We start from the raw sequence: 23,559 nt of genomic DNA on the forward strand, positions 1-23,559 counted from the left end.
TAGTGATAGGATCAGGAAAACACCACCAACCTTCTACAGGTAGCTTTAGCTGAACACTGTGCAGAGCTCGCAAAAAACTAACTTGTAGTTTTAGCTGAACACTGTTCAGAGGACGCACTACACTAACTTGTAGCTTTAGCTGCACACTGTGCAGAGGTCGCACTACACTAACTTGTAGTTTTAGCTGAACACTGTGCAGAGGTCGCACTACACTAACTTGTAGTTTTAGCTGAACACTGTTCAGAGGATGCACTACACTAACTTGTAGCTTTAGCTGAACACTGTGCAGAGGTCGCACTACACTAACTTGTAGTTTTAGCTGAACACTGTGAGGAGGACTCACTACACTAACTTGTAGCTTTAGCTGAACACTGTGAGGAGGACGCACTACCCTAACTTGTAGCTTTAGCTATACACTGTGCAGAGGTCACACTAAACTAACTTGTAGTTTTAGCTGAACACTGTGAGGAGGACGCACTACACTAACTTGTAGCTTTTGCTGAACACTGTGCAGATGTCGCACTACACTAACTTGTAGTTTTAGCTGAACACTGTGAGGAGGACGCACTACACTAACTTGTAGCTTTAGCTGAACACTGTGCAGAGGTCCCATTACACTAACTTGTAGTTTTAGCTGAACACTGTGAGGAGGACGCACTACACTAACTTGTAGCTTTAGCTGAACACTGTGCAGAGGTCGCACTACACTAACTTGTAGTTTTTGCTGAACACTGTTCAGAGGACGCACTACACTAACTTGTAGCTTTAGCTGAACACTGTGCAGAGGTCGCACTACACTAACTTGTAGTTTTAGCTGAACACTGTGAGGAGGACGCACTACACTAACTTGTAGCTTTAGCTGAACACTGTGAGGAGGACGCACTATCCTAACTTGTAGCTTTAGCTGAACACTGTGCAGAGGTCACACTAAACTAACTTGTAGCTTTAGCTGAACACTGTGAGGAGGACGCACTACCCTAACTTGTAGCTTTAGCTGAACACTGTGCAGAAGTCATACTAAACTAACTTGTAGCTTTAGCTGAACACTGTGCAGAGGTTGCACTACACTAACTTGTAGTTTTAGCTGAACACTGTTCAGAGGACGCACTACACTAACTTGTAGCTTTAGCTGAAAACTGTGCAGAGGTCGCACTACACTAACTTGTAGTTTTAGCTGAACACTGTTCAGAGGACGCACTACACTAACTTGTAGCTTTAGCTGAACACCGTGCAGAGGTCGCACTACACTAACTTGTAGTTTAAATGAACACAGTGAGGAGGACGCACTACACTAACTTGTAGCTTTAGCTGAACACTGTGAGGAGGACGCACTACCCTAACTTGTAGCTTTAGCTTAACACTGTGCAGAGGTCACACTAAACTAACTTGTAGCTTTAGCTGAAGACTGTGGGGAGGACGCACTACACTAACTTGTAGCTTTAGCTGAACACTGTGAGGAGGACGCACTACCCTAACCTGTAGCTTTAGCTTAACACTGTGCAGAGGTCACACTAAACTAACTTGTAGCTTTAGCTGAACACTGTGAGGAGGACGCACTACACTAACTGTAAATAGTCTAGCTGCCTGACTGTGGTACTAATAGGATCAAAAGAACACCAGCAATTTTCTTCAGGTAGCTGTAAATACTTTAACAAGACAAGCCTGCCTGTCAGTAGGAAGATAACAGGAATGGATCTAGCTAAACTGAATACAGTGTATATATATATATCTATATATATATATATAACCTGGGATGCATATATATACACAATACACTGTAAGTGCAGCTAACTCACTGACTGTCCTGCCTAATCTAGCTAACTCAAATGAAATGACACTGTCTCTCTCTCTCTCTAAGCACGCCGGAACACACTACACAGGGCTGCCGTGCAGGTGGCCTTATATAGTGTGGGACGTGTTCTAAACCCCCTGAGCCATAATTGGCCAAAGCCACCCTGGCTTTGGTCAATTACAGCTCTCTCTACTGACGGCGCTGTGATTGGCCAAGCATGCGGGTCATAGTGCATGCTTGGCCAATCATCAGCCAGCAATGCACTGCGATGCCGCAGTGAATTATGGGGCGTGACGAGCCACACGAATTTGGCGCGAACGGCCCATATCGTTCGCAATTCGGCGAACAGGCGATGTTCGAGTCGAACATGGGTTCGACTCAAACACGAAGCTCATCCCTAGTTGACATTAGAACATGAATAGAGAACAGTAGTAGAGGGGAAATCTTCTAATGGGGACACTAGTTCTTGTGACCCTGGTGACATACCAAGATGGGGGTCATAACCACCCTAATGGGAAAAGGGGGTTATAACCCTCCCTTACTCTATCCAAAATGAAAAAAAAAAAGTTTTGCTTTTAGTTATACTTTAAGCAATGGTGATGCTTGCAGTAACCAAGTGAATGCCACCTTTTAATCAGAGCACATAGATCAGTAATCACTTTTACTCTTCTGTTACTATATGTTGCTATACTTTGGCTATTTCTATTTGTCTTATTAAATAAAGAAGAAGATGCATCAATGAAAGCATAAAAGTACTCTTAATTAATACCCAACAAAAATCATAATAATATTTTTGCCCACTTTCTTCTGGTATACCTGCGACAATGTCCACCTTAACCGCTTCAGCCCCGGAAGATTTTACCCCCTTCCTGACCAAAGCACTTTTTGCGATTCGACGCTGCATCGCTTTAACTGACAATTGCGCTGTTGTGCGTCGTTGCACCCAAACAAAATTGACGTTCTTTTTTCCCACAAACAGAGCTTTCTTTTGGTGGGATTTGATCACCTCTGCAGTTTTTATTTTTTGTGCTATAAACAAAAAAAGAGCGACAATTTTGAAAAAAACGCATTTTTTAAAACTTTTTGCTATAATAAATATCCCCCAAAAATATATAGAAACAAAACAATTTTTTTCCTCAGTTTAGGCCGATATGTATTTTTCTTCATATTTATGGTAAAAAAAATCGCAATAAGCATATATTGATTGGTTTGCACACAAGTTATAGCGTCTACAAAATAGGGGATAGTTTTATAGCATTTTTATTATTATTTTTTTTTTTTACTAGTAATGGCGGCGATCTGCGATTTTTATCATGACTGCGACATTATGGCAGATATATCAGACAATTTTGACACATTTTTGGGACCATTGGCATTAATACAGTGATCAGTGCTATAAAAATGCATTGATTACTGTAAAAATGTCACTGGCAGTGAAGGGGTTAACACTAGAGGGTGATCAAGGGGTTAATGTGTTCCCTAGTTTGTGTTCTAACTGAAGGGGGGACTGGACTGTGCAGGGGAGATGACAGATCGCTGTTCATACTCTGTATGAGTAGACGATCTGTCGGTTCTCCCCCCAGAGAACCGGAAACTGTGTGTTTACACACACAGATCCCAGTTCTCGGTGTGCCCCGAGCGATCGCGGTGATAATGAGCCAGGCACTCACATCGGCTAGGGGGGCGCGCACGCATCCCTAGTGGCCACAGGGCGAAGCAACGTTACATAACGTTGTTTCGCCTAGCCGTGCCATTCTGCCGCAGTACAACTGTGGCGGCTGGTCGGCATGTGGTTAAAATTTAACTTTACTGAAATTACAGCAAAAAACTAACATCAAATGGAGACCCCTGTAGGTTCCTGCACATCCTTTTAATTCTACAGTATTCTCTTCCTATCCAGTATTAAAGTTACGTGTCACTTTCACATGGGGGATTCTGCCTCAAGTTCAGTGGGACCCCATCCCCAGTACATTTATTAATCCCCTTCCCCTATATTTTGTCCCCCATATTCATGTCAAAAGTGGATGGACTCTCCACTACCTGGAGGTCCACTACCTACAATGTGCATTGTATAAAAAGTGAAGAGCACAGGTTTCTTACACCAATTAAGATATACACCCTCATTAAACCTACTCCCATCTCCCTCTCTGCTCTTCCCCAAAGAATGGACACACTTTTCTAGTACCTACAAATGGCCTCCAGACTGCACCAGGAGCCCTAAAAGTTCACTTCTCTATTATGTAAACATTTAGTTTCCGAAGCAGAGCTCAGCCTTGGCATCTCCCACACAATACTGTCGGCCATTGAGCCTGGTCATCATATTTATGGACCAATGAGAAGCTGTAGGCAGGAAGTGGCAGCGCAGTGGCTAAGTGGTTAACACTTCCGCCTAGTAGTACTAGGGGCATTGGTTTGAATCCCAACCACAACCTGCCTGGAGTTTGCATGTTCTCCCTGTGCCTCCTCTGGGTACTCCCCCCCCCCCCACTCCAAAAATATGCTGATAGGGTTAATTGGCTGCTATCTAAATTAGCCCTAGTATGTGTACATATGAATGTGAGTTAGGGACCTTAGATTATAAGCCCCATGAGGGCAGAGACTGATGCGAATGTACAATATATGAGCAAAGTGCTGCGTAAATTGACAGCACTATATAGGTACTTATAATAATAAGTGGATGGGGCCCAATCTCAATTTCAAGAGCTAAGTTTAGTGTTTTCATAACCTTGTCCTAAATTTTGGGCTCCCATGGCAATCTGGAAACCATCTAAAGATAAATGTAGGAACTGCTAGGTAACTTTTTTCTTAACTCAATTTGCATACGCGTTAATTCAAAGTTCTGTCTGTCGTGTCAATAGGCTTTGTAGCTAAAGCAGATCTCTATTCAAGAGCTTGAAAAACATAAAATACATCTGTGTACACTGTTTTACTTGCCAATATATTTTTAACCTCTTTTAGCTAATATTGTAATTTACACGCACCTGCCAAACTGTTTAACCAGTTATTAATATTGCTCATTTACCTTGTACCTTTTTGATGTAGTTCTCAAATCAACACTTGCTATTAGCCAGCCATCGGACTGTTCCTGGGTAGACCACAGCAGATGATCAAAGCTTTCTCCTTCAGGTTGAACAAAAACATTCAACATGGTTGGGTTGAGAGAGAATTCTGCACCAGTTATCTGGTAAACCAGTCTAAGGCAGCTCCATTCATCAGGCTGCAGGTCGGGACTGATGAGGACAGCTCTCTGACCTTGAACCCCATGAGTTGTATCCAGTGATATATAATGACCTAGGAAAACAAGTACAAGTTACCAAGGGGTTATATTTTAATTGCAACAAATATCTTATTATTTATTTGTTTTCAATAAAAGTAAAAAGAGGAAGATCTGCTTCATTACACAAATGATAATTCGTAAATGTATTGATTTTAAATTGGTCCTTATCAGAACCAGTGGAGCGATAACTGTCATAACAACTACATGGTCACTGAAAAAAAATAAGCATAGACATAGGAAATTTTCTTTGTTTTATTTGCTGCTTATTTTTTTAGGTTGGCGGCTCAAATTTATTGATGCTGACCACAGCCAGTGAAGTAGCATTTTAAGAAAAGAATATTAAAAAATAATATTTGTTTTATGGTAGGTGTACTTTAATCAAAAAAGGAAAAAAAACGCGCTATAAAATGATATAAACAATAGTCCAATTGTAAAGTCTCAAAAAATGTAATAAATGGTCCCAGATACAGTCCAGACAAAGAGGATAAGTATGTGATGTAAAATTCTTCCAAGGGAAACAGTGATGGCGGACACAGTTAGCAGAACACACCAATATATAATGCGATTACCAGAAGTAAGCCGTAAGAGGGCGAGTGGCTTAAACCCAGCCTGGGCCTTTATATATACGCTCCAGATGAAACAGGAAGGGCGCCCTCGTCTCGTAGATCCACAAATTATGGTCCGAAAAAATAACAAAAATATATAGCGTAATATTGTTTACATAAACACCACGCCAAACCAAAAAAGAAGTGACACTCAATTGACCTTAAATCATGTGTAATCATATAAAATCCTATGCTGGATAGCTAGGACAATGTGGTGAGTATCATGCAAACATGCAAAAATAGAATCAAAGAGTCAAATATGGGTTACAAATTATAAGTGAGTAAAAGATGCAACGACTCCCAAAATCTGCTTACCAGATATAATTGGGCAGTCGGCGTGTATAAAACACCTCAACATTTTAGGAAGATTGTGAGGAAAGAAACTCTCACCAGGTGCTGAGAAAACTAATAGTACGAGCTGCCTACCAGAAGACAGACCCTCATATGCAGATCTAGTGAAATCAGGAACCCAACACCAAAAGAAGCAGACACTAAACGGACCTTAGGGAATGTCCCCTTACCAGACAAGTAAAGCAGACAGGCAGATATATTGCGGTCTCAGCCAGACTCCCGAGCGGAACGGTGTAACCACGTCTTGCCCTCTCAGTCCGGACATTCATGTACCTCCACTCCAAGATTGACACCGCTCGAGGAGCAGTGTCAATCTTGGAGTGGAGGTCCATGAATGTCCGGACTGAGAGGGCAAGACGTGGTTACACTGTTCCGCTCGGGAGTCTGGCTGAGACCGCAATATATCTGCCTGTCTGCTTTACTTGTCTGGTAAGGGGACATTCCCTAAGGTCCGTTTAGTGTCTGCTTCTTTTGGTGTTGGGTTCCTGATTTCACTAGATCTGCATATGAGGGTCTGTCTTCTGGTAAGCAGCTCGTACTATTAGTTTTCTCAGCACCTGGTGAGAGTTTCTTTCCTCACAATCTTCCTAAAATTTTGAGGTGTTTTATACACGCCGACTGCCCAATTATATCTGGTAAGCAGATTTTGGGAGTCGTTGCATCTTTTACCCACTTATAATTTGTAACCCATATTTGACTCTTTGATTCTATTTTTGCATGTTTGCATGATACTCACCACATTGTCCTAGCTATCCAGCATAGGATTTTATATGATTACACATGATTTAAGGTCAATTGAGTGTCACTTCTTTTTTGGTTTGGCGTGGTGTTTATGTAAACAATATTACGCTATATATTTTTGTTATTTTTTCGGACCATAATTTGTGGATCTACGAGACGAGGGCGCCCTTCCTGTTTCATCTGGAGCTTATATATAAAGGCCCAGGCTGGGTTTAAGCCACTCGCCCTTTTACGGCTTACTTCTGGTAAGCGCATTATATATTGGTGTGTTCTGCTAACTGTGTCCGCCATCACTGTTTCCCTTGGAAGAATTTTACATCACATACTTATCCTCTTTGTCTGGACTGTAACTGGGACCATTTATTACATTTTTTGAGACTTTACAATTGGACTATTGTTTATATCATTTTATAGCGCGTTTTTTTCCTTTTTTGATTTATTTTGGTGGGCCACACTTATGACCGCAGCTTGTTTGTTCTTCCTTTTTCTTTTCCAAGCGCAGTTTTTTTCTTTATTTAGGTGTACTTTAATCATTTCCTTTGCTCTAATTTTTATACTAAAAGGAAATCCTTTACAGTAAGTCTCCTACTTACAAACTGTTACGGGAGCTCGTTCTTAAGTCCAACTTGTTCGTAAGTCCAACAAAGGTCAGTGTTTACAGACAAAGGCTACGAGTGCTGATCAGTGTGTTCTGGTGAGGGGAGCCCCCCTGTCAGAACACAATAGCACAGCTGGAGAGATCGCTGCACCAACATTGCTTGTGTTGGTACAGTGATCTGTCAGTTTTCGTTCAGCCCACTGGGTTGAACGAAAAAACTGTTTAAACATAAGTTTGCATCTTTGAAAGTTTCGCAACTCAAAGGTTCGTATGTAGGGGACTTATTGTATTTAAGAAACATGTAGGTTGGCACTGCTGCCTTATTTTTCTGACAGTAATACCTGCCTGGCCGTCATGCTGATCCCCTTTGCTTCAATACTTTGAACCAAAGATGAGGAACAAGTGTAAACATAAGGACTTTTGGCTTTTCCTTGTCTCTTCTTGACCTGTACTCATCCTCTAATCTACAAATTCAGAAACTATTGAAGCCAGACACAGCTAGTTGTATCCTTTAGATGGCATATAGTCTATAAAATCAAAGTGGCCCATAAAGTCTATATATAGCCACAACTTTTCAAAGTTTTGGATGAAGTGTGGAAGGATTAGAAGCCCTGTCAAGCTTTTATTGCTGCCTGTTTTCCTGCTGGGTTCTGATGATTATTGTTTTTAAATAGGAAGTGATAGAAAATTCCAAATGTTTAATTTAACTTACACTAGAATAGTAGGTAGGGGAAATTTTGCAGTGGAACACACGTGCTCAGTTAGAACTACCTATATAGGTTTTCCACCTCGCTTGTAAGAAATATCATCTCATTTCCTGTTGTATATTTATATCAGTTACCTACATTTATGCACAGTTACTGTTTGTACAATGATTTTAACATGCTTAATTGCATCATCCAGGGTATTCTTTATACGTACAATGTACTGAATTGTTTCAATTGCAATGGTTATCTGTATGTATATCGGAGTTTTTGTGCAGCTTTATCAAGTATTATAGTATTACATACAGCATATATTCAAGGGGATTTCAAAGGAAACAAGGCATGACCTCCGATTTCCAAAATACACTAAACCATGAATCCCTTGTATCACCTAGCAAACTCATTTTGAAGCATTTTATTTCCTACAGAAGCACAGCTAAATTGTAAGAAATAATGTGCCACTTACTACACAATATGAGGCTATACTGTTATGTGGTTTCACGTGACATGGAAATTTTCCATGTCATCTAATGTAATATAATACAGCATACGATACACAGAAAGTCCTTGGTTCACAGTTGCTAGACTAATGCTATGTAGCTACAAGCAGAGAAGACATCTGCCAACATTCCTAACTTCAAATTATATAACCTGCAATAAAGTGTGTGCCCAAAATACTCCTAGCAATTTTTCTTTCCTGAATGCAAAGCCTCCTAGCAAGTGGTTAAGACACACAACCACTAACATCCAGAGTAATGACCAGTTCTTCATACACATTAGAAATCATAGAAACGTGTTCTAAAACACATCTACTTTTCAGCATGTTTCACTCTACATAGTTCTAAGTCCCTGAACAATAAAACAGCAGAATACATTGCATGTTGTTACTCTCTGAATTTGAGGTAGCTAAATTTTTTATATAAAATTGTATAATTTATATAATCAGTAGGACTGAACTACAGTGCCTTGAAAAAGTGTTCATACCCCTTGAAATTTTCCACATTTTGCCATGTTACAACCAAAAATGTAAATGTGTTTTATTGGGATTTTATGTGATAGACCAACAAAAAATGGCACATAATTGTGAAGTAGAAGGAAAATTATAAATGGTTTTCAAATTGTTTTATAAATAAATATGTGAAAAATGTGGTGTGCATTTGTATTCAGCCCCCCTGAGTCAATACACTGGAATTACAGCTGCAAGTCTTTTTGCATATGTCTCTACCAGCTTTGCACATCTAGAGAGTGACATATTTGCCCATTCTTCTTTGTAAAATAGCTCAAGCGCCGTCAGATTGGATGGAGAGCATCAGTGAATGGCAATTTTCAAGTCTTGCCACAGATTCTCAACTGGATTTAGATCTGGACCTTGACTGGGCCATTCTAACACATGAATATGCTTTGATCTAAACCATTCCATTGTAGCTTTGGCTGTATGTTTAGTGTTGTTCTGCTGGAAGGTGAACCTCCGCCCCAGTCTCAAGTGTTTAGCAGACTCTAACAGGTTTTCTTCTAAGATTGCCCTATATTTTGCTCCATTCATCTTCCCAACAACTCTGACCATCTTCCTTGTCCCTGCTGAAGAAAAGCATCCCCACAACATGATGCTGCCACCACCATGTTTCACAGTGGGGATAGTGTGTTCAGGGTGATGTGCAGTGTTAGTTTTGCGCCACACATAGCATTTTGCTTTTAGCCCAAAAAGTTCTATTTTAGTCTCATCTGACCAGAGCACCTTCTTCCACGTGTTTGCTGTGTCCCCCATTTGGCTTTTGGCAAACTGAAAATGGGACTTCTTATGGCTTTCTTTCAACAATGGCTTTCTTCTTGCCACTCTTCCATAAAGCCCAGATTTGTGGAGTACACAAGTAATAGTTGTCCTGTGGACAGACTCTCCCACGTGAGCTGTGGATCTCTGCAGCCCCTCCAGAGTTACCATGGGTCTGTTTTGCTGATTAATGCGCTCCTTGCCTGGCCTGTCAGTTTAGGTGGATGGCCATGTATTGGTAGGTTTGCGGTTGTGCCATACTTTTTCCATTTTTGGTGATGGATTGCTCCGTGAAATGTTCAAAGCTAGGGATATTTTTTATAGACATGTGCATGACGAAAAAATTAGTTTTGTTTCGTTTTGATACATTAATCTAGTTATTTTGTTTCGTTCAATTTGGTCAATTTGTTCAATTTGTATTTGGAATTCGTATTTGTAATTCATATTCAGGATTTTTGAATTTTTTTTGAATTGACAGTTTTTTTCGATTTGAAACGTTCAAATTGATATATTTTCGAAACAAAATTGTTATGTTGTTTTCGATTTAAATGCAGCAAAGTGAACAAAGGAAAAATCTTCATCAAATGATTACAATGACTCTTTAAATCACCTTTGGCTTAACAAAAACAGCATTATTTTGAAATGGTACTCTAATAACACAGTCTTTGATTTAAGCAATATGTGTAGTTAGAATTCGACTAGAGTTCAATGTAAAATTTTATTCAAATTTCAGTCCGAAATTCGGACAAATTTCATTACGTTATTCAGAGCATTCAGTTAAATTTGTTTATATTGTAATTCGGATATATCCGAATCTCCGAATAACGAAAAAATTTGTCCGAATATTAATTCAGGACGAAACAAACCGCACATCGTCTATTTTTTTATAACCTAACCCTGCTTTAAACTTCTCCACAACTTTATCACTGACCTTTCTGGTGTGTTCCTTGGCCTTGTTGATGCCGTTTGTTCACAAAGGTTCTCTAACAAACCTCTGAGGGCTTCACAAAACAGCTGTATTTATACTGAGATAAAATTACACACAGCTGGACTCTATTTACTAATTAGGTGACTTCTGAAGGCAATTAGTTCCACTAGATTTTAGTTAGGGGTATCAGCGTAAAGGGGGTTGAATACAAATGCATGCAGATAATTTTTTGTAAAAAATTTGTAAAACCATTTATCATTTTACTTCCACTTCACAATTTTGTGCCATTTGGTGTTGGTATGAATACATTTTCAAGGCACTGTATAATTTTGACAGCTTGCTATGGCACAGTGCAGGAGATGGCTGGGGCGATGTGGAGGTGGGAAAAGCTCTCGCCTCCTCCCCAGCACAACATCCTAGGAGGGAGCCTCTTCTGACCAGCAATGTAAGGAGCATTCTTCCTACTTTATTATAACAGGATGGGTATTATTTAAAATTATAACACTAGTGTTGTCATCTCGTAATGTTTTTGATTTCTGGGCAGCAATTTTTTTAAGTCTATTTGTTTCCACCACAGTTGATTTAGCCTGATGACCGTGAACAGTTATTTTTTTCCATATGAATGATATGTAGCACTATCGCCGCTGGTTAATATGGGTATCTCCCACCCTGCACATCCAGGCACATGAATTTTCCACTGACTCTGAAGACAAGAATCAGTCCTTGCAGCTTTGTTTTGTTTTTTTTTTATAAGGGGGATTAAACTTTGATGGGGTCAAGGTGTTTACGGGATGCCCACTTGATCAGCAAAGAAACTCTTCAGGGACTCAAACGATATACATCCAGTATATACACACTTATCCTCTTCTACCTCCAGCACAGACTTACTTGTAGAACTACCACTCTCAGGACCAGCTATTACAATTGACAAATTGATCTAACACAGTCTCAGTCAGACCCAAGAGAATGCCTTTGCAGGCAAGGACTGTGGGCCCGTTTGGTAGTGTAGTAAAAAGATAGGTCTTTGGTGCTAGCTGTCCTATTCCTGTTGCTACTGCTCCTAGTTCCATCTTTTCAGGCACTGCCACATGGCTGCAGCTGCCCCTTTAACTAGCCCTCCTGGCTACTTCTCCACAGTCCTCCCAGACTGACTCTGCATCCATCCCAGACTGCTTTTACCCAGTCCCTGCAGGCATGCCTCTCAGTCCTCTAACTGCAACATTCACCAGCCCTCTTGGCTTTCTTCCTCTCTGGAGATTTGCCCGGCAGTGTTCTCCCACTGTCCTCTCCTTGCCCCAGTACCTCCTGGTCAGGATCCCTCCATGTGTCTGGAGAAGGGGTCCCATCCGCACCTGAGCCCTGGCCTGAGTTCACCCCCCCGACTAGGGGACTACTCTCAAAGGCCTCTGACAGCCTAACACTCTATCTCCACTGCCCCAGCTGGGCTGACCCTGAGTATTTGAGGGGGCCTGCCCCCTGCCAACCCATCTGTTGGGGATTGGTCAGGGCCCTCAGAATACTCCAGAAAGCTCTTCCTAGACCCCCCAACTGCTTCTTCTTCAAGTTTCCAGCAAGCAGGGGGAGTCACCAGAGATGCTGCTGCTGAGTCATCCAGTCATCCAGCCTACCTAAGTCACTCAAACCCTGGCCCAGAAAAACACAGACAGGCTTGGCTGCCAGCCAAGCCTGCACAAATTTGCCTACACTTACCAAAAATCCTATCACCAGCACTCTAGCCACGCTGGGGGGGGGGGGGGGGTGCTACATATATGTAACAATTTTCCTCTAAATCCCAGAATTCGGTGCATGATACCTGGGCAGCCAGTCACCTGGTTCGGTTCATGTGGCAGTGAGAAAGCAGGACTTGTCCTGAGCCAATATTCACTCTCAGAAATTCAGAAGTTGCATAGTTTCTGGGTGTCTGACAGCAGGTCAAGCAAGCAAAGAAAAATTAGACTTTGGTATCTGTTACCAAGTCTGGCCATTATTTAGAGCTGAACTCCAATCACCTATAAAAAATGTTCAGGCTTGTGCTCCCTCTTAAAGTTTAGGGTGCATGTAAATAGCGAGAATTAGTTAGCTCATTCCTCGCTCTCAAAGGCTATCTCTCTTCTGGTTCCAGTCCAATAAAGCCAATTCTCTTTTCTAATTATGTAGCCACTCATCCTTGCCATGCTCATTACATACATTGCATACACTCCAAAGACATGCTGGTAGGTTAATTGGATCCCATCTAAATTGTCCCTAGTATGTATGAATGTGAGTTAGGGACCTTAGATTGTAAGCTCCTTGAGGGTAGGGACTGATGTGAATGTACAATGTATATGTAAATATGCGTAAATTGACAGCGCTATATAAGTACCTGAAATAAATAAAAAAATAAAAATAAAATGCAAGACCAACGTCCACTTATGGTCCTGCATTGTATATGATCATGAACATTTTATGGGCCACCCACACTCTGGAGAGGGAGCAAAGAAAAGCTGGAAAACTACAAAGATGAAAGGAGATATACTTACCCAATACTCAACTTCTCTCTGCTCTGGCGTTCTTGAGTCCTGACGTCATCAAACCCGGAGCAACATCCATAGCCCTGTTCTGGCCATGAGGGCGCCAGGAACAGTCCACTGCTGGATTGTGGGGGAGCGCCATTTGCTGGGGGAGTGGAGGTTCAGGTAAGTATAAAGATTTCTCCTTTTCCCTGGACAAAGGGAGCACTTAACCCTTGCATTGTGGGTGCAGCCTCACTGCAAGGGATTTTTTTTCTGCCCAGAGTTAGGCTTTAAGACCTGTCAGTGGACCTGACCACTGATCAGTTATGACATGCATTTTGTGTTGAAAAATAAAGTAATCACTATGACTTTAACTCTCTCTTTACGTTACACAACAGATGACACATGTGCGAACGGTTTTCAATTTCATTTTACACTTTTCGTCTTTCTTTATGCTTCCGCTGAGCCCTTATTTTTATTCAACACCTCCAAATTGCACTCGAGGCTACTACCGCCCTCCTTGGATCATTCCAGCACCTCCAGGGGGCAGTATCGCCAACTTTGAGAAGCACTGCTTTAAACTAAACAAGTATTAAATCATTAATATTCTGTACATTGCTGACTGGAGTTTAACTTTCAAGAAACCTCAATTTAGGGATACACAAGAGCTGGTTTTAAAACAACAAAGAACAAATAATTATCACTACTTCAAAGCACGGGGGATTGTTTGCAAGCCAGATACTGAAAATTAGAGGATATAGGTAATAAATGCAATAGACACAATAGCAAAAATAAAGTTGTCCTTTAATAAATTCCCCACCCACCTGAATGCAGGCTACCTGTTATATTGATTAGCTTCCTTATGGATAAATAATGTTTCCTCCAACAAATTTCTTGCTGGCTCTTCTGGGAATATATACTCATGGTAGCTCTCAGTATGGCTTACCCATAGAAATTAGGGAGGCCATGGCACACATGCGCAGTGTGAAGAGCTAACTGCCAGCACCCTGTCGGTAGTAAGAATCAATGGGGATTTTTGCCAGCACAACACGGATCGATAGGTAGCGTCCAAACGATTTTTTATTGAAGCATTATTACATGATAGAACAGGTAGTGCAACGTTTCGAAGTCCCACAGGATCCCTTCGTCAGGCATGTCTGACAAAGAGGTCGTGCGTGACTCTGAAACGTTGCATTACCTGTTCTGTCATGTGATCATGCTTCAGTAAAAAATTGTTTGGATGTTACCTGTCGATCCGTGGTGTGGTCTGGCAAATATCCTCATTGTTGCTTTCTGATCCAGTTGCCAGCTGGTGGTTGCTGCAGCACCCAAGTCTTCTAGAGCTTTATCCAGGAATGTGTGCAATGGGAATATGGAGTTTTACTGTTGGAAGAAAAATCACTATATTGGGGAGGATAGTATTATTCTAGGTGGCATGCACATTTGGCTAAACGAGATGTTGTCCCTTAAAGAGATCATGAAAATCTTTTAAGCTTTAATGCGGTAAGGTAATTTTTTATATTTTGAAATCTGCAGCTTAATAGAATGGCTGGTAAATCTGCCATGAAGGTCCTTGTTCTGGCATTCCTGTTATAGGGTGACAATACTCTGTTCCTGTCTCCCAACTGTCCTCCTGCATTGCCATCCTGTCGCACTTTTTCCTAATGGAGATCATACGTGGTTGTGCCAACTGTTTTTGCCAGCAAGAAACCTGCCCTGAATAATTATCTGCAGCTTTCGCATGGTTTTCATATTGTTTTAATAATGGCATCTGTTTACTTTACACAGGGATTTTTGCAAACTATTGTCATTATTGGGTTGATTTACTAAAACTGGAGAGTACAAATCTGGTGCAGCTTCGCACAGAAACCAATCAGCTTCCAGGTTTTATTGTCAAAGCTTAATTGAACAAGCTGAAATTAGAAACGGATTGGCTCCCATGCACAGCTGCACCAGATTTTGAACTCTCCAGTTTTAGTAAATAAACCCCTATGTAACTTTACAAACGTATGTCAACTAATGTCATGGTTTACACAGACTTTAAAGATTAAAGTGGTATTAAAACATCCATGTCAAGTTCTATGTTAGCTTTTATTACATACTCATACTTACAATAGCTAAACCTATTTCTGCGTTGGGCTCAGCTGCTTAACACAGTCCCAATGCAAGAACAGAGCAAACTGCCTAATCACACTCTCTTATATCCCGTACACACGGTCGGATTTTCCGACAGAAAATGTTCGATGGGAGCTTGCTGACAGAAATTCCGACCGCGTTTTCCGTCACACAAAATTTGAGTTCTGGATCTCAGTGATCGCTGACATGCCACAGGCAAAGGTCTTCAGCATTCTAGATGCAAAATGTGGATTCTGGCAAATTCCTCTGGATGAGGAATCATCATTACTCACAAAATTTATGACCCCATATGGGAAATACAAATTCTTACGGATGCCATATGGAATTTCAGCTGGAAGCGAAGTCTCTCAGAGATGTATGGAACAGCTCTTTGCTTGACAGCCATGTGAAATAGTTATGGATGATTGATTTGGGGATCCTCTGTTACAGAACATGACAAACGACTTAAATGCGTAATAGACCATGTCAGAGCCTTCAATATGCAGCTCAACCCTACCAAATGTCGCTTCAGGGTCTCAGAGGTGCCAAATGTTGGACACCTTCTCACAGATAAAGGTGTCAAGCCTGACACAGAAAAAACCAAAGCCATCCATCAAATGCCTGCTCCAGAGGACAAACATGGATTGCAAAGGTTTCTTGGCTTGACAAATAATCTCTCAAAGTTCATTCATCACTACAGTGAGATAACATCTCCACTCCATCAGCTTTTGCGCCAAGATGCCGACTAGTGTTGGACTGAACAACATGCTGTTGCTGTGGATACATTAAAAGCACAATTAACTAGTCCACCCGTCCTACAGTATTTTGATGTGCATAAGCCGGTGGTATTGTCTGCTAATTCTTCCCAGCATGGTCTTGGTGCAGTCTGTCTTCAAGAGGGGAGGCCTGTGGCTTTTGCATCAAGAGCCCTCACTGAGACTGAAGTACGCTATGCACAAATTGAGAAGGAATTATTGGGACTAGTATTTGCCTGTGTAAAATTCCATGATTATATATATGGCCGCCCTGTGACTGTGGAGACGGATCATCAGTCACTCATAACCATACTGAGAAAACCCCTGCACACAGCATCTGCGCGCATCCAGCGAATGATGTTAAAGCTTCAACGCCACCACCTGAATTTAATCTATAAATGAGGCCATGAACTGTTTGTTGCAGATTCTCTTTCACGTACACACCTCCCCACTTCGGATAACTCTGGGGCTATTGAGGATTATGACGTGTTGACTCTGGATGGGGTGTTGTCATCCAGAAGGATTCAGGAACTAAAGCAAGAAAACACAGGAAGATGCCACCTGTTAGCGCCTCATGGACATCTTTCTCAATAGGTGGCCTGGCTCCTTTAAGGAAATGCCACATGATATCCGACCATTCTACTCTATGAGGGATGAATTGACAGTGGACGATGGATTAATCCTGAGATATGTAACCCTTCACTCTCTCCAGAAATACTACTTGACACAGCTCCATCAAGGTCATCCTTGCATTCATTTCACTAAGCGAAGGGCATGTGAAACCATGTTTTGGCCCACTATATACACTGACATTGAAAGAGAAGTTTCCAGATGTGCCCCATGCAATGCTCTACGACAGCACTAGATGAGAGAACCTTTAACTCTTCACCAAATACCTGACAGACCATAGTCTATCACAGCAGCTGACATATTTGAGTGGTCAAACAATGATTACCTGGTCTTGGCAGAGTCTTACTCTGGCTGGTGGGAATTTGATGTCCTCCCAAACACTTCCAGTAACACAGTGATCAGGACATTTAAAGCGGATAGTCTCCACACATGGAATTTCACTATCAAATGATGACTGACAATGCAACATCATTTTCAAGTAGAGAATTCAAGAACTTTGCTCACCAATGGGATTTTCAGCACTAGCGGTCCTAATTACCCTAGATCCAATGGTCTTGCAGAGCGTAATGTAAGACTGGCCAAGCATCTACTAGAGAAATGTGCACGTGATGGTTCTGATGTTTATGCAGCCCTACTCAACCTCTGCAACACACCTAGGGATGGCATGCCTTCTCTGGCACAATGTTTACTATCATGGCAAATCAGGACTCTGATTCCCAGGGTACCATTCCAGCTCCCGATAAGAGCTGAGACTGATATTTAGGCTGCTTAATTTACACTCAGGCAAAAAGGAAGGAAAGATAAGCCATGATGAATCGGCCAGACGCCTTTCCCCTCTGGAGCCTGGGCAGGTGGTAAGGATAGAGACAACCCATGGGTTTGACAAACTGGCCACGGTTTATGGAAAGGCCTGCCAACCGAACAGCTATGCTGTCCATTCTGTCCATAACCGCTGCCACCTCCTACAGGTACTGTACTGCTGCTGCCCATGTGCTGCCCATCACTTCAGGACCCCAAGCACAACCGTCTGCTGCTGTGCCAATTGACACTTCCACCAACGGATGTAACACTGAACCACAACAAAATTATGATGACAACAGGCAAGAGGTTTCAGACTCACAAGCCCCACAAGTTGTTTCTCGATCTGGAAGAGTGTGTAAACAAAAATCCAAAGTTCCAAGACACACTGACTTTTACCCAGCATCTTTCATTTTTCATTGTAGTTTGTTATTGTTCCTTGCTATGCTCCACTCCTTGTTGGTTCTATATTACACTTCATTTATATATGCATATCCTTTCTTTAAAAGGGGAAAGATGTAGAATATGTATGTGTTGTATTTACATAGCTGTGTGAGGAGCTGTGGGTGGGAACAGGAAATTATGAAGTGAAACTAGAGGATATAGATTTTACATGTGGCTCTCTGCTGACTGAATAAACAAGCTCTTCGCAAGATTCATCTGACTATTCATCATTGCTTCCACAAAATCTACACGCTCACACCAAAGTATTGTGTTGGTGCACACTGAAAAATAGGACATGTTGCATTGTTGTGCAAAGCATTCCAATGTGCTGTAACACATTGCAATTGTAGGGTAAAGTGTTACATTTAAAAAAAAGCATGTTAAACACATTGCAGCACATGTTAAAAACCACATGCCAGTGCATACATTATGTACATGCTAATCCATATGCTTTGATGTGAATGAGCCTAATGTTATTTTGGCACAAATAGGAGTTTTGCTTGCTTTTGTATTCAACTTTTTACTGCCATGTAATGCATATGTGCAGCAGCAAAGAGGGTTTCTGCACATATGAATCCACGAAGGGTTGAGGTTTCTGTGCATCCACAATCACTCATGACAGAGCGAGAACCGGGATCTGTGTGTAAACACACAAATCCCCGTTCTTTCAGGGGAGTAGAGAAAGATCATGTGTTCATACTGATTATAAATATCTCTCTCTCCTCCTAGACAGTCTCATCCCCTCACAGTTAGAACACACACTAGGGAACACAGTTAACCCCTTGATTGCCCCCTAGTGTTAACCCCTTCTCTGCCAGTGACATTTATACAGTAATCAGTGCATTTTATAGCACTGATTGCTGTATAATTGTCAATTGTCCCAAAAATGTGTTAAAAGTGTCCAAATTGTCTGCCGCAATATCGCAGTCCTGATAAAAATCGCAGATCGCCGCCATTACTAGTAAAAAAAAAAGTAATAATAAAAATACCATAAATCTATCCCCTATTTTGTAGACGCTATAACTTTTTTTACCAAAAATATGTAGAAGAATACATATTGGCCTAAACTGAGGGGTAAAAAACTTTTTTTGAAAAAAAAATGTGGGATATTTATTATAGCAAAAAGTAAAAGCTATTGTGTTTTTTTCAAAATTGTCGCTTTTCTTTTGTTTATAGCACAAAAAATAAAAACTGCAGAGGTGATCAAATACCACCAAAAGAAAGCTCTATTTGTGGGAAAAAAAAGGACATCAATTTTGTTTGGGTACAGCGTCGCACGACTGCACAATTATCAGTTAAAGCGATGCAGTGCTGTATTGCAAAAAATGGCCTGGTCATTGAGCGGCCAAATCTTGCAGGGCTGAAGTGGGTAATAAAAACATTTTAAACAACTCCTCCAAGTCCCAGAAATCAATCTGTAGAGAACATTGCTTTGCTTAGCAAGATAATAACACATTTCTATGGACCCAAACAACCAAAATAATAGTCATAGCAGTACACACTGTATTGGAAGTAATGAATGCTTTTTTGGAATCCACATTAGTAATGGAGATATTATGTCTGTACAACATTTTTCAACATTTTTCAAATATACAATATATATATACTTTATCTAATACATTTTATGTACAAGTAAAGCTCAACTCCAGGCAAACAGATGAGTGCACAGATAAATTACATACAGTATATGGGAACTGTTTTAACTGCAAACTGATTGTATTTCAGTCCATCCACTCTTAAGATTTACACAGCTCTGTCAAAAAGCCTAGTCCTGACTACCAGGGAAGGAGGACTAAGCTTTCACTTTTGCAGTTTGACTTCACGTTCCCTTCTCATGTTCAGCTTCTAAATAGACAGTCACTCTTCTCTCGCCTCCTATCACCATGCAGCATAGCTGTTTGTCTAATTGTTGCCGCTTCTCCCTCCCACCCCTTTCACACTGGGCCGTTTTTCAGGCGCTTTTGGGCTAAAAATAGCACCTGTAAAGCACCTGAAAAAAGCCCCATCTGCAGCCCCAGTGTGAGAGCCCGAGTGCTTTCACATTGGAGCGGTATGCTTGCAGGACGTTAGAAAAATTCCTGCAAGCAGCATCTTTGGGGCCCCTACCAATTGAAATGAATAGGCAGCACTGCCAAAGTGCCTGAAAAAGCGCTTTGACAACGGCACTTTTCGGGCGCATTTAACCCTTTGTTCGGCCGCTAGCGGGGGTTAAAAGCACCCTGCTAGCGACCGAAAAGCGCCACTAACGCTCAGCCCGGCTCAGTGTGAAAGGGCTCTTTGAGCTCTGCTGATTGTGTAATAGACAGTAAAAGACTGAGGGCTATTTCACACTGTTGCTCTGCGGTTTGGTGTAGCTGCTGTTTTCGTGCAGTTAGTGTGCAGTTAGCCCGTGATTTTCCATATACGTTCTATTAGATTGAGCATTTTTGGTGCATTTTCTGAAAGTGCACCAGAAATGCAGTATGCATTTCAGAAAATACACTAAATAGAAAGTCTATGGGACATTATGGTCATCTGCACGGATACCATGGGTACACTGCGCTGCGGTCAATCCACAGCGCAGTAGTGTGACACGGATCTGATACCACTTTAAATGCAGGTACTTACACTATTTGCATTTCAAAAAAAGTACATTTAATGATGTTTTTATAATTACAGAGCTGCATTTATGTGTTTCTTTCAGATCTACCAGGAGTTCAGCTTTAAAGCACAAAAGCAAAATGCTAAAAGTAACAACAATTATCTAAAGTGTAATCCAAACATGTCAAATGCAGATAAAATGAGTAGTATGACCCAAGAAGGGTCCACATTAGTTTTTTTAGTTTTACCAAGGGTTGTTTTTTTAGCATTCCTTTAGAGTTCAGCATGGTAATCATGTTTTCTAAGTATTTTAAATGTTTTGCAACTGTAATATTAAACCTTTTAAAAATGTAACCCTGATTATAATCACCAAGCTATAAAATGACAAAAAGGACTGTAATTGGTTAAAGACTGAGGTTTCATTTAATTTGAATATTAAACTGGCTGAGAACTTCAGAAAAATGATAAGTGGACCAAAAATTTGATGATAGCCAAAATGCATATTTGACATTGTTCTGTAGCCTTGTACAAAATGTGGGATCCCTAGGGCACCTAACAAGGTCAAGTATACATAAGTAAGCAATGAACAAAGGAAAATAACCTAGAACCTGCTTGTATGGCAGCTGACAAATAACGTGAGCACAAAGGGGAGAAGCTATCAGCCATTTTACTCAACAGGGCAAGACTACAGTATATTGAAATATAAACACCTAAAAAATGTTAGACTAGGTCAATTGAATTCTAAATCAAGCAGGAATGCATACGTAAGTGGTTTTAAAAATTTGACCCCATTCATTAATTATTGATTAAAACCAGTATAATGTATATATGAATAGAAGAAACTACTAAAGGCATTACAATATAAATATAAATTGACGAGACACACATTTTGTGAAGTGCTATAGAGTCTTGCATATGATTAAAAGAGAAGCATGGGTTTGTTGTTTTTTTTTAAGAATCAAACTTACCTAGTCCGCTGCTGCATCTGCCCCCGCTGGCTCTAACACTGAGAACCGAGCGATCAAACACTGCCCATCACTTGGTTGTCAGAGCTCCCTGTGCAGAGAGCTGATGACTGTCAATCATTGCTGTCTGCTCTACCCCCCCTGGCTCACTGGAGCTCAGGGCTGTGGAGGGGACGGGAGCGGCCGGCCCAGGCTCTTAGCAGCTCGCTGAGAGGCTGAGCTGGGTGCACGGCCAGGCGAGTGGGCGGATGCCGATTCATTGGCACGATCTTTCCTGAGCATAGACCGGCTCCGTGACGTCAGCCAACACCGGGCTTCAGCAGTAAATTGATCCACTATATTTAAAACGAGAAAACTATAAATATTACAGAGCATATATAAAACAATGACAACTGAAGATGTTTACCTTGTTTTAGTATCTAAGGTGCCAGAGCCCATTGTAATAACTGGTTCTAACCATCAAGTCACTCATTTTTACTTTACGGGGTTGCTTTATTTTTTGCTTATTTTTTATCTTATTTTTTGCTTTAAGGCAAAAACACTGTTCACTTTGCAAGCTTAATGAATGAGGTGAAACTTCACTTATCAAAGAATATTTTGCATTTTTACCTGCACCTGATTGGATGATGGAAGTCAGCAGAGTGTCACCTCATTCACTAAGCTCTAGGGAAAATTCCCATGCAGAGTGCCTTTTGCAAATCAACCTATATATATGGTGCTGACATAGCAAGCTAAATAATCGCTTATGCCGTGTACACACGGGCGGACTTTTCCACCGGACTGGTCCGACGGACAATTCGACCGTGTGCTTCATCGGACCTGCAGCTGACTTTTTCAGTCGAAAATCTGACGGACTTTAGATTTGGAACATGTTTCAAATCTTTCCGACGGACTCGAGTCCGATCGAAAAGTCTGCTCATCTGTATGCTAGTCCGACTGACAAAAAACGACGCTAGGGCAGCTATTGGCTATCAACTTCCTTATTTTAGTCCGGTCATACGTCATCACATACGAATCCGTCGGACTTTGGTGTGATCGTGTGTAGGTAAGTCCATTCGTTGGGAAAGTCCGTCGGAAGTCTGCCCGTGTGTACGCTGCATTAGAGTGAGGAAGTGCAAGAGGCTGCGTTAGGTTGTTGTGCTGTGGGGAGGTTTTCTCTACGCTACATACACTACCTCACACGTGGGAGAAAGTGAGAGCAAATCTCTCCAAAGTGAAGACTTTTTTTATAGCAATAGTTGCATTCTTGCAAGATGCTTCATATTTTGCACCACTTAAAATGTAACTGATAATCACATCAGTGATGTGCCAGTAGTTTCATATTGAAAGCCCCAAAGGTCATATTTATAAATCAACGAATTACTGATTTGCCAGTCATTTTCATTGCTCTTGAACGCTTGGAAAATTGGCTTAGGGGGCAGGAGGCGGAGCCTAGCGGAGCAGACATGCATTGTTAGAGCTCCACACCGCTGAGGAGAAAAGAGAAGGACAAAGCGGAGCCTGCAGGCTCAAAAGGTACCCATTTGAACCTTTTTGCCCCAGGGAACAAACTGTGAAAGTTTGGGCAGGAAATATGGTACTGGGAGGAAACCGTGGCAGAAATAAAAATCACCTCACAAAGAGCTCACAGGCACTCACTGCAGCTGAAGCAGCTCCAGTCACCTCACAAGATACAGCATCAGGGCGCTCTCACAGACAGAAAATGTCACAGCAAGACTCTCCATTTGAGTCAGATACAGAACAAATCCTCTCACAAACTTATCCACAAGCCTCCTCAGTATCCCCAGTAATATTATTACAATTTGAAAAGATGCTTCATAAGGCTTTAAAACAAACCTCAGACCAAATAACAAAAAGCCTAACCAAAGAAATAAGAGAGCTGGGAAACCGCACCGCAGCCTTAGAAATAAAAATGGATGAAATTGAAATTACAACCCAAGAAAATATAACAGAATTGGAACAATTAAAAAAAGAGAATTTAATACTTCAAACTAAGCTCGAAGATTACGAAAATAG

General features: G+C 41.2%; 1 protein-coding gene across 1 annotated transcript in view; it reads right to left on the bottom strand.

The window, feature by feature from the left end:
* Nucleotides 1–23,559, bottom strand: part of MAMDC2 (MAM domain containing 2) — a 217,059-nt gene that overhangs the window by 70,678 nt on the left and 122,822 nt on the right. Inside the window, exon 3 of the mRNA XM_073634589.1 lies at nt 4,815–5,083. Coding sequence (XP_073490690.1) covers nt 4,815–5,083 — 269 coding nt within the window. The remainder of the gene's footprint in view (nt 1–4,814; nt 5,084–23,559) is intronic.

The sequence above is a fragment of the Aquarana catesbeiana genome, linkage group LG01, assembly GCF_042186555.1.
Source record: "Aquarana catesbeiana isolate 2022-GZ linkage group LG01, ASM4218655v1, whole genome shotgun sequence".
Taxonomy (NCBI): Eukaryota; Metazoa; Chordata; class Amphibia; order Anura; family Ranidae; genus Aquarana; species Aquarana catesbeiana.